This window comes from Eptatretus burgeri, chromosome 6 (genome assembly GCF_056783735.1).
Source record: "Eptatretus burgeri isolate ZD-2024b chromosome 6, Ebu_testis_v1, whole genome shotgun sequence".
Taxonomy (NCBI): domain Eukaryota; kingdom Metazoa; phylum Chordata; class Myxini; order Myxiniformes; family Myxinidae; genus Eptatretus; species Eptatretus burgeri.
The window spans coordinates 37325493-37342045 of record NC_140966.1 but is presented as its reverse complement, the minus strand read 5'-3'; the positions used below and the strand labels follow the sequence as shown (position 1 = coordinate 37342045).

General features: G+C 41.7%; 1 protein-coding gene across 4 annotated transcripts in view; it reads right to left on the bottom strand.

The window, feature by feature from the left end:
• The window catches only part of RARS1 (arginyl-tRNA synthetase 1), a 96112-nt gene that overhangs the window by 40562 nt on the left and 38997 nt on the right, over positions 1–16553 (bottom strand). For all 4 annotated transcript variants that reach the window (XM_085884592.1, XM_085884593.1, XM_085884589.1 and 1 more), the window contains 3 exons: positions 2953–3162; positions 2735–2843; positions 2190–2290 (listed from right to left, as the gene is read on the bottom strand). In XM_085884592.1, the coding sequence (XP_085740718.1) occupies positions 2190–2290; positions 2735–2843; positions 2953–3162 (420 nt within the window). The remainder of the gene's footprint in view (positions 1–2189; positions 2291–2734; positions 2844–2952; positions 3163–16553) is intronic.

The window sequence follows — 16553 nt, the reverse complement described above, 5'->3', positions numbered from 1 at the left end:
ACAGGAACAGCTGATTTTATTCTGAAATAATCAGAATCACTACAATTTAACACAGGTGATGGCCAATTAACTTGGTGTGTGATTTTGAAGGTTATTTTTTGCACCTGAGCTAATTTACAATTGCTATTATAATGGGGGGTGGACACTTATCCAAACAAGATATTCTAGTTTTGAATTTTTAATTAAGCATTCTGGAATTTGTGTTGTGATGTGTAAATAAAGGTGGGGGGGGGAAAAAAAATCTGATTTAATACAATTTAATTGCAGGCTTTCAGGCGACAAAAGGTGAAAATTTTGAAAGGGGGTGTGGACTTTCTAGATACCAAGTGCCTTCAGAAAGTATTCACACCTCTCGAGTTTTGTCATAGTTTGTTGTTGTTACAGCCTGAATTTTAAATGGATTCAAAAAAAAAAAATTTGTCACTGAACTACACAAAATACCCCATAATGACAAAGTGAAAACATGTTTTGAGAATTTTTTTCACATATAAATTAAAAATTAAAAGCTGAAATGTCTTGCATCCATAAGTATTAAACCCCTTTGCTATGTCACTCCAAATTGAGCTCAGGTGCATCCAATTTCTTTTGATCATCCTTGAGATGTCTCGACAACTTGAATGGAGTCCACCTGTGGCCAATTCAATTGATTGGACATGATTTAGAAAGAAACACATCATTCTATATAAATAAGGTCCCACAGTTGACAGCGCATGTCAGAGCAGAAACTCCACCATGAAGTCCAAGAAACTGTCTGCAGAAGTCCGAGGTAGAATTGTGAGGAGGCATTGATTTGGGGAAAGGTATAAAACAATTTCTGGAGTGTTGAAAGTTCCCAAGAGCACAGTGAGCTCCATAATTAGGAAATTGAAAGAATATGGAACGACCCGGACTCTTCCTAGAGCTAGCCGTCCAATCAAACTGATTGATTTGATTGCTCAAATAGAGCACCTGGGCAAGAAGGACCTTGGTTAGGGAGGTGACCAAGAACCCAATGACCACCTTGACAGAACTACAGAGTTTTTTGGCTGAAATGGGAGAACCTGCCAGAAGGACAACAGTCTCTGCAACACTTCACAAATCTAGGCTTTATGGGAGAGTGGTCAGACAGGAGCCACTCCTGACAAAAAGGCACATGACAGCCTGCCTGGACTTTGCAAAAAGCCACATGAAAGACTGATAGCATGAGGCAAAAGATTCTGTGGTCTGATGAAATGAAAATTGAACTCTTTGGCCTGAATGCAAAGTGCTATGTCTGGCAGAAACCAAGCACAGCTTATCACCCATCTAACACCATCCCTACCCTGAAGCATTATGGTGGCAGCATCATGCGATGGGGATGCTTTTCAGCGGCAAGGACTCTTAGACTTGTGAGGATAGTGGGAACAATGAATGGAGCCAAATATAGGCAAATTATTGAGGGGAACCTGCTTCAGAGTGCAAAAACACCTTAAACTGTGGCGAAGATTCACGTTCCAACAGGACAATAACCCCAAGCATACAGCCAAAGCAACACTGGAATGGCTTCAGAACAATAACGTGAAAGTCCTTGAGTGGCCCAGCTAATGTGCAGACTTAAATCCCATTGAGAATACATGGAAAGACTTTAAGATTGCTGTTCAGAGATGCTCCCCCATTCAACTTGACAGAGCTTGAGCAAATCTGCAAGAAAGAATGGGGAAAACTCCCCAAATCCAGATGTGAAAAGCTGATACAAACATACCCAAGAAGAATCGAAGGTGTAATCGCTGTTTTTGCGCGTTTAGAAAGTAATGACTCAAGGGGTTGAATACTTATTGATGCAAGACATTTTAGCTTTTCATTTTTAATTGATTTGTAAAAAAATTCTAAAAAACATTTTCACTTTGTGATTGTGGGGCATTTTGTGTAGATCAGTGACCAAAATTTTTAATTTAATCCATTTTAAATTCAGGCTGTAACACAACAAAATGTTCAAAAGTTGAGGGGTGTGAATATTTTCTAAATTCACTGTATGTGGTATTTAAATTATGAACACCATGAAGAATATATTTACCCTGCAGAATGTTTAACAATAGCCCTTATGGCCCAAGGAAAGGTTCCACACCTCTGCTCTAGGATATCCTACCAACCATTGTATGTTCTGTGGATCATGCAAATGAGAACATTCAAAAAAATCTCTCAACAGTCTCCAAAACTCACAGCAAGCTTACCTTCAATTTCTTGGGAATGCTGGGAGGAAGAACGCCATCACAAAGCAAATTGCGTAGCAGACGAATGATGAAGTCCTTGCAGAGAAACACGTTGATAAAGCCTAAGAACACAAAACTTTCTGTGAGAAAAATATTAGGCACACAAGGAAAGAAAGTAGGATTCATAGATTTTCAATCATTGCAAGTTTAACCTGGTACAAAATGATAAATAATCAAGAAATATTGAGTCCAGTTCTACTTTATGGTGACCTGAGGAGACAGCAAATTTATTGAAAGAGTAAATGGAAAAGAGAAACTTTAAAAAATAAAAATAAAACTTTTTAAGCTCGAACTTGATGTTAACGACGATGGTGGGCCGATTTCACTTCAGCCAATGAAGAAAGGCTGAAAGAAAAGGAAAAAATAAAAATAAAAAGGAAGAGAGAGGGCAAGGATAGTAGGGCCTACTTACTGCACATCAGTAAAATTAAAGGGTGATTCAAACCATCCTGCTTTTCTGTGCAGAATAATGGTAACTTAGAATAGTAGTTACTAAGAAAAGGTACCTGGTCCTGCAATCTCTGTCTTATCAATGATGTCATTGCTCAGAATATGAGAAGAAATGGCCTGTGCAACATCTCGAGGAGACATTGGCTTCCCTCCAGATTTGAGAAGCTGGAATGCCCAAAAGAAAACTATAAATATTCATAAAGCTGTTGCATAAAAAGCAGAGCTCAGATTTCAATGCAAACTCATTAAAAAAAAAAAAAACATTTCACCAAACCTGTGCAATTGCCATTGAACTGTTGTACTGATAATCTCCAAAGTGAGCCTGCTGTGAAGGTGTCACGACTACTGGAGGGTCAATGAGGTCAGGAAAGGCCTGGGCTGTGGCTTGCTTAAAGATGTCATGCACCCGACTGTTTATGTTCACCATTCCAGATTTCATCGGCTTCCCTATATTCATTCCTTTTTGTTCTTCCTGCTGGAGGCACTATGGACAAAAAGATGGAAATAATGACTTATCACAATCACCTGCTGAAATGCATAAATACAACATGAAGCAAACAAAGTACACAGGATTTAATTTTGGATCAGTTCATCATGAACTATACAAAAGCACCTTCTCAGGAGGTCAGTGGCAGTAAGTGGAAAGTCAGACCCTTCCAAAATAAAAACAAGCAGTCATAGACTGGGAGTTACGAAATCGTCAACTTGACCTCTGACCTTGTCTAATAAAAGGTGTCTCTGGAGAAGGCAGCGACGCAAACCAGAAGTTTCTACGATGATTCTGTTCCAAACCATCATAAATCGATTGTTTGACCTCACTGTGACCTTGACCTTTGACCGATTTTGACCAAAATGTAATCAGCACCAGCCATCACCCTCCTGAATCACTTGGTGTAATTTGACATTGGTAGCTACTTCTATTATTGAGTTATCTGTACCAAACCATCAAAAATCAAATATTTGACCTCACTGTGACCTTGAACTTTGACCGATTTTGACCAAAATCTAATCAGCACTAGCCATCACCCTCCTGAATCAAGTGCTGTAATTTGACATTGGTAGCTTCTTCCGTTCTCGAGTTATCGTGCCTTCAAACAAACAAACACACAAACAAGCAGTCATAGACTGGTACTTACGAAATAGTCAACTTGACCTCTGACCTTGTCTAATAAAAGCTGTCTCCAGAGAAGGTAGCGACGCAAACCAGAAGTTTCTACGATGATTCTGTACCAAACCATCAAAAATCGAATGTTTTGGATGTTTGACCTCACTATGACCTTGACCTTTGACCGAATTTGACCAAAATCTAATCAGCACTAGCCATCACCCTCCTGAATCACGTGGTGTAATTTGACAATGGTGGCTTCTTCTGTTCTCAAGTTATCGTGCCTACAAACAAACAAACAGAAACGGAAGGCATCAATATACTTAGGAAATCTTTAGATTTCGTAAGTAACAAACACACAAACAAACAGTCATAGACTGGTACTTACGAAATCGTCAATTTGACCTCTGACCTTGTCTAATAAAAGCTGTCTCTGGAGAAGATAGCGACGCAAACCAGAAGTTTCTACGATGATTCTGCACCAAACCATCAAAAATCGAATGTTTTGGATGTTTGACCTCACTGTGACCTTGACCTTTGACCGATTTTGACCAACATCTAATCAGCGCTAGCCACCACCCTCCTGAATCACGTGGTGTAATTTGACATTGGTAGCTTCTTCCGTTCTCGAGTTATCATTTTTTGGATGTTTGACCTCACTGTGACCTTGACCAAAATCTAATCAGCACTTGGCATCACCCTCCTGAATCACGTGGTGTAATTTGACATTGGTAGCTTCTTCCGTTCGAGTTATCTGTACCAAAGCATCAAAAATCAAATATTTGACCTCACTGTGACCTTGACCTTTGACCGATTTGACCAAAATCTAATCAGCACGAGCCATTACCCTCCTGAATCACGTGGTGTAATTTGACATTGGTAGCTTCTTCCGTTCTCGAGTTATCGTGCCTACAAACAAACAAACAAACACACAAACAGAAACGGAAGTCATCAATACACTTACGAAATCTTTAGATTTCGAAAGTAACAAACACACAAACAAGCAGTCATTGACTGGTACTTACGAAATTGTCAACTTGACCTCTGACCTTGTCTAATAAAAGCATGAATCAGTCAGAAGCCCAAGGGGAGCTTGAATTCTGAATTCATCGTGGTCTACGATTTTACACTGTGGTTTGCAGATAATGAGTCGCAGAGAAAAACTAGATTTCTTATAAAAATTCCATTTTTTTGTTTTTATTTTTTAAAAAGTGATTCAGTACCAGCAGGATATGCCAGATAATAGGTGTATTACTTTTCAGAAGAATCTGATGAAAGACTTTTTAATATATATATATATATATATATATATAACCGGGCGTAGTGGCGTGCGCCTGTAATCCGGCTACTCGGAGGCTTGGGTTGGAGGATCGCTTGAGGACGGGGGCTCTGCACTGGGCAGGGTGTAGAGCAGCCCGGAATCATGGCGAAACCCAAATCCTGATCCCTGTGCCGTAAGAGGCGACCAGGGTTGCGTCAGGAAGGGCATCCGGCGTAAAACCTGTGCCAAATCAGTATGCGGATCATAACGGATGATCCGCTGTGGCGACCCCTAACGGGAGCAGCCGAAAGATGAACAACAACATATATATATATATATATATATATATATATATATATATATATATATATATATATATATACATATATATATATATATACACATATATACATATACATATATACATATATATATACATATATACATATATATATATATATATCAGTTATTCATCGCTGTTCCAGAATTTCGACAACCGAGTTTTAAGCGTCCTAAGCGATCGCAAAAACCGAAAACAAAATTAAAATCGAAGTTAAAACGAACTCGTAACGTCGAGCAAAGCAAAAAATCTCCATTTCTCCACGCAAAACCTTAACGTCACTCAACGACGCGTCTGCTCGAGCGTACTGCATCATGTGCCGACCCGTGACGCGTCGAGTGAAATATTTTTTATTCAATGTTAAAACGTCTCCAAAACATCCGATTTTTACCAGGATTTCGACAAGCGAGTTTGAAGCGTCCAAAGCGATTGCAAAAACCGAAGACAAAATTAAAATCGAAGTTAAAACGAAATCGGAACGTCGAGCGAAGCAAAAATACTCCATTTCTCCACATGAATTTACGGAATTATGTTTGACCTCACTGTGACCTTGACCTTTGACCGATTTTGACCAAAATCTAATCAGCGCTAGCAATCACCCTCCTGAATCACATGGTGTAATTTGACATTGGTAGCTTCTTCCGTTCTCGAGTTATCTGTACCAAACCATCAAAAATCGAATATTTGACCTCACTGTGACCTTGACCTTTGACCGATTTTGACCAAAACCTAATCAGCACTAGCCATCACCCTCTTGAATCACGTGGTGGAATTTGACATTGGTAGCTTCTTCCATTCTCGAGTTATTGTGCCTACAAACAAACAAACAGAAAACGGAAGTCATCAATATACTTACGAAATCTTTCGATTTCGTAAGTAACAAACACACAAACAAACACACAAACAAGCAGTCATTGACTGGTACTTACGAAATCGTCAATTTGACCTCTGACCTTGTCTAATAAAAGCTGTCTCTGGAGAAGGTCGCGACGCAAACCAGAAGTTTCTACGATGATTCTGTACCAAACCATCAAAAATCGAATGTTTCGGATGTTTGACCTCAGTGACCTTGACCTTTGACCAAAATCTAATCAGCGCTAGCCACCACCCTCCTGAATCACATGGTGTAATTTGATATTGGTAGCTTCTTCCGTTCTTGAGTTATCATTTTTTGGATGTTTGACCTCACTGTGACCTTGACCTTTGACCGATTTTGACCAAAATCTAATCAGCACAAGCCATCACCCTCCTGAATCACATGGTATAATTTGACATTGGTAGCTTCTTCCATTCTCGAGTTATCCTGCCTACAAACAAACAAACAGAAACGGAAGGCATCAATATACTAACGAAATCTTTGGATTTCGTAAGTAACAAACAAACAAACAGAAACAGAAGTCATCAATTTTCTTATGAAATCTTAAGATTTCTTAAGTAACAAACACACAAACAAACACACAAACAAGCAGTCATAGACTGGTACTTACTAAATCGTCAATTTGACCTCTGACCTTGTCTAATAAAAGCTGTCTGGAGAAGGTAGCGACGCAAACCAGAAGTTTCGACGATGATTCTGTACCAAACCATCAAAAATCGAATGTTTTGGATGTTAAACCTCAGTGACCTTGACCTTTGTCCAAAATCTGATCAGCACTCGGCATCACCCTCCTGAATCACGTGTTGTAATTTGACATTGGTCGCTTCTTCCGTTCGAGTTATCTGTACGAAACCATCGAAAATCAAATATTTGACCTCACTGTGACCTTGACCTTTGAGCGATTTTGACCAAAATCTAATCAGCACAAGCCATCACCCTCCTGAATCACGTGGTGTAATTTGACATTGGTAGCTTCTTCCGTTCTCGAGTTATCGTGCCTACAAACAAACAAACACACAAACAAACAAACACACAAACAGAAACGGAAGTCATCAATACACTTACGAAATCTTTAGATTTCGTAAGTAACAAACACACAAACAAATACACAAACAAGCAGTCATGGACTGGTACTTACGAAATCGTCAATTTGACCTCTGACCTTGTCGAATAAAAGCTGTCTCCAGCGAAGGTAGCGACGCAAACCAGAAGTTTCTACGATGATTCTGTACCAAACCATCAAAAATCGTAACGTCGACCGAAGCAAAAATCTCGCGTCTCCATTTCTCCACGCAATTATTTTATATTATTTTATCAGTCACAAAACCATAATATTCGGCCATCCACCAACAATCTTTACATAATCCGACGGCTTTGTGAGTCAGGCATGCGACGATAACCTTTATTGGGATAAAAAAATTACTTTTAAACACCATCTTTATCGAAAACACCGTCAGCGCGCACACGCAAAACCTTTACGTGATCAACGCCGCCTCTGCTCAAGTGCACTGCACCACGTGACGACCCGTGACGTCGCGAGTGCAATATTTTTTATACAATCTTAAAACATCTCCAAAACATCCGATTTTTACCAGAATTTCGACAACCGAGTTTTAAGCGTCCTAAGTGATCGCAAAAACCGAAGACAACATTAAAATCGAAGTTAAAACGAACTCATAACGTCGAGCGAAGCAAAAATCTCCATTTCTCCACGCAATTATTTTATATTATTTTATCAAAGTCACAAAACCGTAATATTCGGCCATCCACCAACAATATTTACATAATCTGACGGCTCAGCGAGTCAGGCATGCGACAATAACCTTTATTAGGATAAAAAATTACTTTTAAACACCATCTTTATCGAAAACACCGTCAGCGCGCACACGGAAAACCTTTACCTGACTCAACGACGCGTCTGCTCGAGCGTACTGCATCACGTGCCGACCCGTGACGCGTCGAGTGAAATATTTTTTATACAATCTTAAAATGTCTCCAAAACACCCGATTTTTACCAGAATTTCGACAAGCGAGTTTTAAGCGTCCAAAGCGATCGCAAAAACCGAAGACAAAATTAAAATCGAAGTTAAAACGAACTCATAACGTCGAGCGAAGCAAAAATACTGCATTTCTCCACATGAATTTACGGAATTATGTTTGACCTCACTGTGACCTTGACCTTTGACCGATTTTGACCAAAATCTAATCAGCACTAGCCATCACCCTCCTGAATCACGTGGTGTAATTTGACATTGGTAGCTCCTCCTGTTCTCGAGTTATCCTGCCTACAAACAAACAAACAAGCAGTCATAGACTGGTACTTACGAAATCCTCAACTTGACCTCTGACCTTGTCCAATAAAAGCTGTCTCTGGAGAAGGTAGCAACGCAAACCAGAAGTTTCTACGATGATTCTGTACCAAACCATCAAAAATCAAATGTTTTGGATGTTTGACCTCACTGTGACCTTTGACCGATTTTGACCAAAATCTAATCAGCGCGAGCCACCACCCTCCTGAATCACGTGGTGTAATTTGACATTGGTATTTTATTCCGTTCGAATTATCATTTTTTGGATGTTTGACCTCACTGTGACCTTGACCTTTGACCGATTTTGACCAAAATCTAATCAGCACTGGCCATCACCCTCCTGAATCACGTGGTGTAATTTGACATTGGTAGCTTTTTCCGTTCTCGAGTTATCTGCACCAAACCATCAAAAATCAAATATTTGACCTCACTGTGACCTTGACCTTTGAGCGATTTTGACCAAAATCTAATCAGCACAAGCCATCACCCTCCTGAATCACATGGTGTAATTTGACATTGGTAGCTTCTTCCGTTCTCGAGTTATCGTGCCTACAAACAAACACACAAACAAACAAACACACAAACAAACAAACACACAAACAGAAACGGAAGTCATCAATACACTTACGAAATCTTTAGATTTCGTAAGTAACAAACACACAAACAAATACACAAACAAGCAGTCATGGACTGGTACTTACGAAATCGTCAATTTGACCTCTGACCTTGTCGAATAAAAGCTGTCTCCAGCGAAGGTAGCGACGCAAACCAGAAGTTTCTACGATGATTCTGTACCAAACCATCAAAAATTGTAACGTCGACCAAAGCAAAAATCTCGCGTCTCCATTTCTCCACGCAATTATTTTATATTATTTTATCAGTCACAAAACCATAATATTCGGCCATCCACCAACAATCTTTACATAATCCGACGGCTTTGTGAGTCAGGCATGCGACGATAACCTTTATTGGGATAAAAAAATACTTTTAAACACCATCTTTATCGAAAACACCGTCAGCGCGCACACGCAAAACCTTTACGTGATCAACGCCACCTCTGCTCAAGTGCACTGCACCACGTGACGACCCGTGACGTCGCGAGTGCAATATTTTTTATACAATCTTAAAACATCTCCAAAACATCCGATTTTTACCAGAATTTCGACAACCGAGTTTTAAGCGTCCTAAGCGATCGCAAAAACCGAAGACAACATTAAAATCGAAGTTAAAACGAACTCATAACGTCGAGCGAAGCAAAAATCTCCATTTCTCCACGCAATTATTTTATATTATTTTATCAAAGTCACAAAACCGTAATATTCGGCCATCCACCAACAATATTTACATAATCTGACGGCTCAGCGAGTCAGGCATGCGACAATAACCTTTATTGGGATAAAAAATTACTTTTAAACACCATCTTTATCGAAAACACCGTCAGCGCGCACACGGAAAACCTTTACCTGACTCAACGACGCGTCTGCTCGAGCGTACTGCATCACGTGCCGACCCGTGACGCGTCGAGTGAAATATTTTTTATACAATCTTAAAATGTCTCCAAAACACCCGATTTTTACCAGAATTTCGATAAGCGAGTTTTAAGCGTCCAAAGCGATCGCAAAAACCGAAGACAAAATTAAAATCGAAGTTAAAACGAACTCGTAACGTCGAGCGAAGCAAAAATACTCCATTTCTCCACATGAATTTACGGAATTATGTTTGATCTCACTGTGACCTTGACCTTTGACCGATTTTGACCACAATCTAATCAGCACTAGCCATCACCCTCCTGAATCACGTGGTGTAATTTGACATTGGTATCTACTCCTGTTCTCGAGTTATCCTGCCTACAAACAAACAAACAAGCAGTCATAGACTGGTACTTAAGAAATCCTCAACTTGACCTCTGACCTTGTCCAATAAAAGCTGTCTCTGGAGAAGGTAGCAACGCAAACCAGAAGTTTCTACGATGATTCTGTACCAAACCATCAAAAATCGAATGTTTTGGATGTTTGACCTCACTGTGACCTTGACCTTTGACCGATTTTGACCAAAATCTAATCAGCGCGAGCCACCACCCTCCTGAATCACGTGGTGTAATTTGACATTGGTATTTTATTCCGTTCGAGTTATCATTTTTTGGATGTTTGACCTCACTGTGACCTTGACCTTTGACTGATTTTGACCAAAATCTAATCAGCACTGGCCATCACCCTCCTGAATCACGTGGTGTAATTTGACATTGGTAGCTTCTTCCGTTCTCAAGTTATCTGTACCAAACCATCAAAAATCGAATATTTGACCTCACTGTGACCTTGACCTTGGACCGATTTTGACCAAAATCTAATCAGCACGAGCTATTACCCTCCTGAATCACGTGGTGTAATTTGACATTGGTAGCTTCTTCCGTTCTCGAGTTATTGTGCCTACAAACAAACAAACAAACAAGCAGTCATACACTGGTACTTACGAAATCGTCAACTTGACGGTTAAGACCACAAAAGGGGAATCCTACAGCAGATCAAGTTGACAAGTTAATTTATCTTATACTTTTAATTAATCTATAAACTCGTATGTGAAAATACATGCCGTGGATTCAACACATTTCTCAACTGCAATTGCAAACTCACCCCAGCTAATCGATATGGCAGCAGCAGCCAAACGATACATGATTGACATTTGGCATAGACTATGCAATTTTCAAACAGCACATATTGTGAACTACTCATAATGTATTGGAAATTAAATATATATATTTTGTTGGAATGAACATTCAGTTTTCTAAATGTTCTCATATCAATAAAATTTAAAGTTGTCAGTAAAATCTTGTTTAACATGTACTGTCCCAAACATAGATGATTAACCTGCAAATAGACTTTAAAACGAGCGCGTAATGCCGTGTGTGACAATCCCCCTTATTAGCATAATCTTCAGTTTAGCCTCAGATATGACACCCGACATAAATCTCATAAAACATCCGATTTTACCAGGATTTCGACAACCGATTTTTAAGCGTCCTAAGCGATCGCAAAAACCAAAGACAAAATTAAAATCGAAGTTAAAACGAACTCGTAACATCGAGCGAAGCAAAAAAATCTCCATTTCTCCGCGCAAACCCTTAACGTCACTCAACGACACGTCTGCTCGAGTGCACTGCATCATGGGACGACCCGTGACGCATCGAGTGAAATATTTTTTATACAATCTTAAAACGTCTCCAAAACATCCGATTTTTACCGGAATTTCGACAACCGACTTTTCAGCGTCCAACGCGATCGCAAAAACCGAAGACAAAATTTAAATCGAAGTTAAAACGAACTCGAAACGTCGAGCGAAGCAAAAATACTCCATTTCTCCACATGAATTTCCGGAATTATGTTTGACCTCACTGTGACCTTGACCTTTGACCGATTTTGACCAAAATCTAATCAGCACGAGCCATCACCCTCCTGAATCACGTGGTGTAATTTGACATTGGTAGCTTCTTCCGTTCTCGAGTTATCGTGCCTACAAACAAACAGTCATAGACTGGTACTTACGAAATTGTCAACTTGACCTCTGACCTTGTCTAATAAAAGCTGTCTCTAGAGAAGGTAGAGACGCAAACCAGAAGTTTCTACGATGATTCTGTACCAAACCATCAAAAATCGAATGTTTTGGATGTTTGACCTCACTGTGACCTTGACCTTTGACCGATTTTGACCAAAATCTAATCAGCACGAGACATCACCCTCCTGAATCACGTGGTGTAATTTGACATTGGTAGCTTCTTCCGTTCTCGAGTTATCGTGCCTACAAACAAACAAACAAACAAACAAGCAGTCATAGACTGGTACTTACGAAATTGTCAACTTGACCTCTGACCTTGTCTAATAAAAGCTGTCTCTTGAGAAGGTAGAGATGCAAACCAGAAGTTTCTACGATGATTCTGTACCAAACCATCAAAGATCGAATGTTTTGGATGTTTGACCTCACTGTGACCTTGACCTTTGACCGATTTTGACCAAAATCTAATCAGCGCTCACCACCACCCTCCTGAATCACGTGGTGTAATTTGACATTGGTAGCTTCTTCCGTTCTCGAGTTATCATTTTTTGGATGTTTGACCTCACTGTGACGTTGACCTTTGACCGATTTTGACCAAAATCTAATCAGCACTAGCCATCCCCCTCCTGAATCACGTGGTGTAATTTGACATTGGTAGCTTCTTCCGTTCGAGTTATCGTGCCTACAAACAAACAAACAAACACACAAACAGATGACGGAAGTCATCAATGTACTTACGAAATCTTTAGATTTCGTAAGTAATAAAAATATGAAGGTCTTTGAAAGAATAATGGGGTAGCAAATTGCCATCTGCCATCTCCACTCATGGCTCGCAGACTTCCTCTCCTGTCGCAGTCAACGTGTGGCCCTAAATGGAGTTCTTTCATCCCCTCTTCCTGTGCAGGCTGGAGTTCCTCAAGGTAGCGTTCTGGGCCCTGTTCTTTTTCTGGTTTTCATCAATGATCTCTCGGACTCTCTGGAAAATCCTCTATTTCTCTTTGCCGATGACTCAACCCTCTGCCGTACCATCTGTCATCCCTCAGACCGGCAAGCAGCAGCTTCTTCGCTCACTGCAGATCTGGATAAAATCACAAACTGGTCCAACACGTGGAACATGTCTTTCAATCCAGACAAATCTCACACTCTCACTTTGTCTCTTCGAAAGGACCGTTTACAAAACCCCCCCATCCACTTTCTCAACAATCCTCTGGAAGAAGTCTTTTCTTTCAAGCTTCTGGGTCTCACTATCTGCCATGACCTTTCCTGGGAAAGTCACATTTCCAACCTTGCCTCAAAAGCCAGTCGCCGACTGGGAATCCTCCGTCGTGCAAAGTCCTTCCTCGGCCCTCTTGAGCTCCTGACCACTTACAAAGCTTTTGTCCGTAGCCTGATGGAGTACTGCTCTCCCCTCTGGGCTGGTGCTCCTGCCTCCCACCTTTCTCGGCTTCACGCTGTCGAAACCAGGGCTTTTAAGATCATTGGCATCTCCCGCAATGAAGCTGAGTCTTTGGGCCTCTCACTCAATCACCGCAGGTTGGTCGGTGGTCTTTCTGTCTTCTACCGACTCCTCTCCAGCCTTGCCCCCCTGCTCTCTCTGCGATTTGTCCCAACCACATTTCCACAGGGCGCTCAAGGTCCGCCAACAACCCCCTTCTGGTAAAACTACCAAAATCACGAATCACTGCTCATCTTCACTCTTTCATTCCTCTTTTTTCCCGCCTTTGGAATAAACTTCCTCACTCTATTCTTTCCCATTCTTCCCTTCAGGCTTTCAAAACAGCTGTTCACCACCACCTCTTATCTTCCCCCATCCAAATCCTCGATCTTTTCTACCCCCGATAATCCACCCAAGCCCACTTCCTTCAATTCTCCTGCTTTCCTTCCTGAAAGTCCCTTTAATGTCCATCTTCCCCTCGCCATGTTCCCCGTCCCATCCCCATCCCTCTCCCTTCCACAGTTCACCTGTGTCTGTTCCCCAATGTTTTGTCCCTTCCACTCCCGCCCCTCTTGTCTCATGCCTCCTTGCTGTGAGTTGTGTGTTAGCTCTCATACGAGCCTCGACCAAGGTATACAAAAAAAAAAAAAAAAAAAAAAAAAAAAATTGCAAAAAAATGGCACAATCGTCACTTGAGCCTATGACTACAACAACTTGCAAAAATACCTTGATCAAAAGACATTACATTGTACTTTGCAAACATTATGCTCTATTCATTCTATAATTTTCCCAAGGTCATCCTCCATCTGTTTGGTAGTCAACCAACATCATATTCACAAACCACCCTTGCTGCTATACATGCGGCATGAGCAAAAATCACTACCACTTTGCTGTGATGCTCATTGCTGGATACTTTGATTTGAACCTCTGCTTAAAATGAATGAAATGAAACTTTTTTTTTTAATTTTGAATTTTTTTCACTCAGTTTTTCATTTTCACACATCACCATAATGCATATGATCAAGTTGAAGTTGTTTCGACTTTATTTCGACAAGAAGATGATTTGTCAGGTCAGGCCAGATTAGATCTGTGACTTGCTGCAAGTATCATGTAAACCTGTACTAACCTGTTCCATGGTCGGGTTGTCGGCGACTAAACCGTCTCCCCCACCATGTTTTTTTGGTGAAGAGGGTGTTTGGATATGAACACCCAGCAGGATTAAAAACAAAACCTGTCAAAGGGCAGAGGAGCTCCTTGTGAGCCAACAGCCATCCATATCTCGGGCTCAACTGTGTTGAGCTTGGTATTCCAACACTGGCTGTGTGGCAAAGAAGATTGACTATGTCCTCGTTGATGGTCGCTGGAGGATGATCCAGAACTGCAGGGTCTACCGGAGTGCTCAGTTCCTCAATACTGCCCACCGGCTTGTTGTAGCAACTCTGAAGTTGCACCTTAAATCCAGGAGAATGGTATCATCCCAGCTGAGGCTGGATGAGAGGGTAGCTGAGTGAAGATTTGGGGGGTCCGGGTGCTTTGGGAAGTCCTGAAGAGTTGTGAAGTGCCTTCAAGACCACCGTCCATGATGTTGCCAGTGGATGTCTTGAAACTCACCGAAAGGCAAAGAAGAATTTTGTCTCTCAAGGGACACTGGATACCATTGACCAGAGTTGCAGGGCCAGGCTGAATGGCAGAGATGAGCTGTTCAGGGAGCTGAGGCGTAAAACTGTACGTGCGCTAAGGTGGACAAGGAGGCCTATGTGCGAGGAATCTGTCAGGGGGTAGAGAATCACCTGTGGTCAAGGGATTCTTGTCCTGCTTATAGGGGAATTCGCGCATTGCGTTCATCCAAGCCCATCTCAGTGTACTGCAGTTAGAGCAGAGAGTGGTAGGCTCTTGACAGAGGAGTCTGAAGTGAAAGACAGATGGGCCGGTTACTTTGAGCGGTTGTAACAGGCTGATCCACCAGCTGTCGAGTTGGGCATCAGGGGTGTTACAATCCCTGTTGCTGACCCTCCAATCAACTGTGGTTCACCTTCGCTTGTGGAAACACGGGCTGCGGTCAACCGGTTGAAATGGGGTAAAGCTCCAGGGATCTGTGGCATCCATGCTGAACTTCTCAAGGCTGGTGGAAATGCTGCACGCGTGTCATTTCATGCAGTTCTGTGCTCTGCCTGGAACACAGGCATCATCCCAACTAACTGGAAGTGGGGCCTTGTTCTTCTCTGGAAAGGGAAGGGTGATCGCCAAGACTGCAACAACTACCGAGGGGTGACGCTGCTCTCAGTGCCGGGCAAGGTCCTTGCTCGGATAATTCTTGATAGGGTTCGCCACCATCTGCTTGAGCACCAGCGTTCAGAGCAGTCAGGCTGTACACCAAAGAGGTCAACAATTGACCGGATCCTTGCTCTTTGGGTCCTCACCGAACGCAGACGAGAGTTTCGGCAGGGGCTGCTTGCAGCCGATGTTGATCTCTGTAAAGCGTCGATTCGGTGAATCGGGATGCCCTCTGGAGGTTTCTCGGTCTTCGTGGGGTGCCACCAAAACTGATCGATCTGATTTCTGAACTCCACTCTGGTACTGAGAGTGCTGCGAGATGTGGTGGTACCATCTCTGACTTATTTCCAGTTGTTACTGGAGTTCGTCTGGGGTGTGTACTGGCCCACACACTTTTCAGCACTTGTCTGGACTGGATTCAAGGGAGGATGTCGGAGAGATCAAGCTGCGGTGCACCGTTTGGGAATGTCAAAATCTCTGACCTTGATTTCGCAGATGATGCAGTCATCTTTGCGGAGACTTTAGATATCCTTTTGGGGGTCCTCGAGGTGCTGAATGAGGAGTCGGAGCCGCTGGGATTACGGGTTTCCTGGGTCAAAACTAAGATCCAGGCTTTCAATGACATCTTGGATGCTGCTGTCCTGTCTGTGCCTGTTTGTGGTGAGCATGTTGAGGTCATGGCAAGATTCACTTACCTTGGCAGTGATATTCATGTCTCTGCTGGCTGT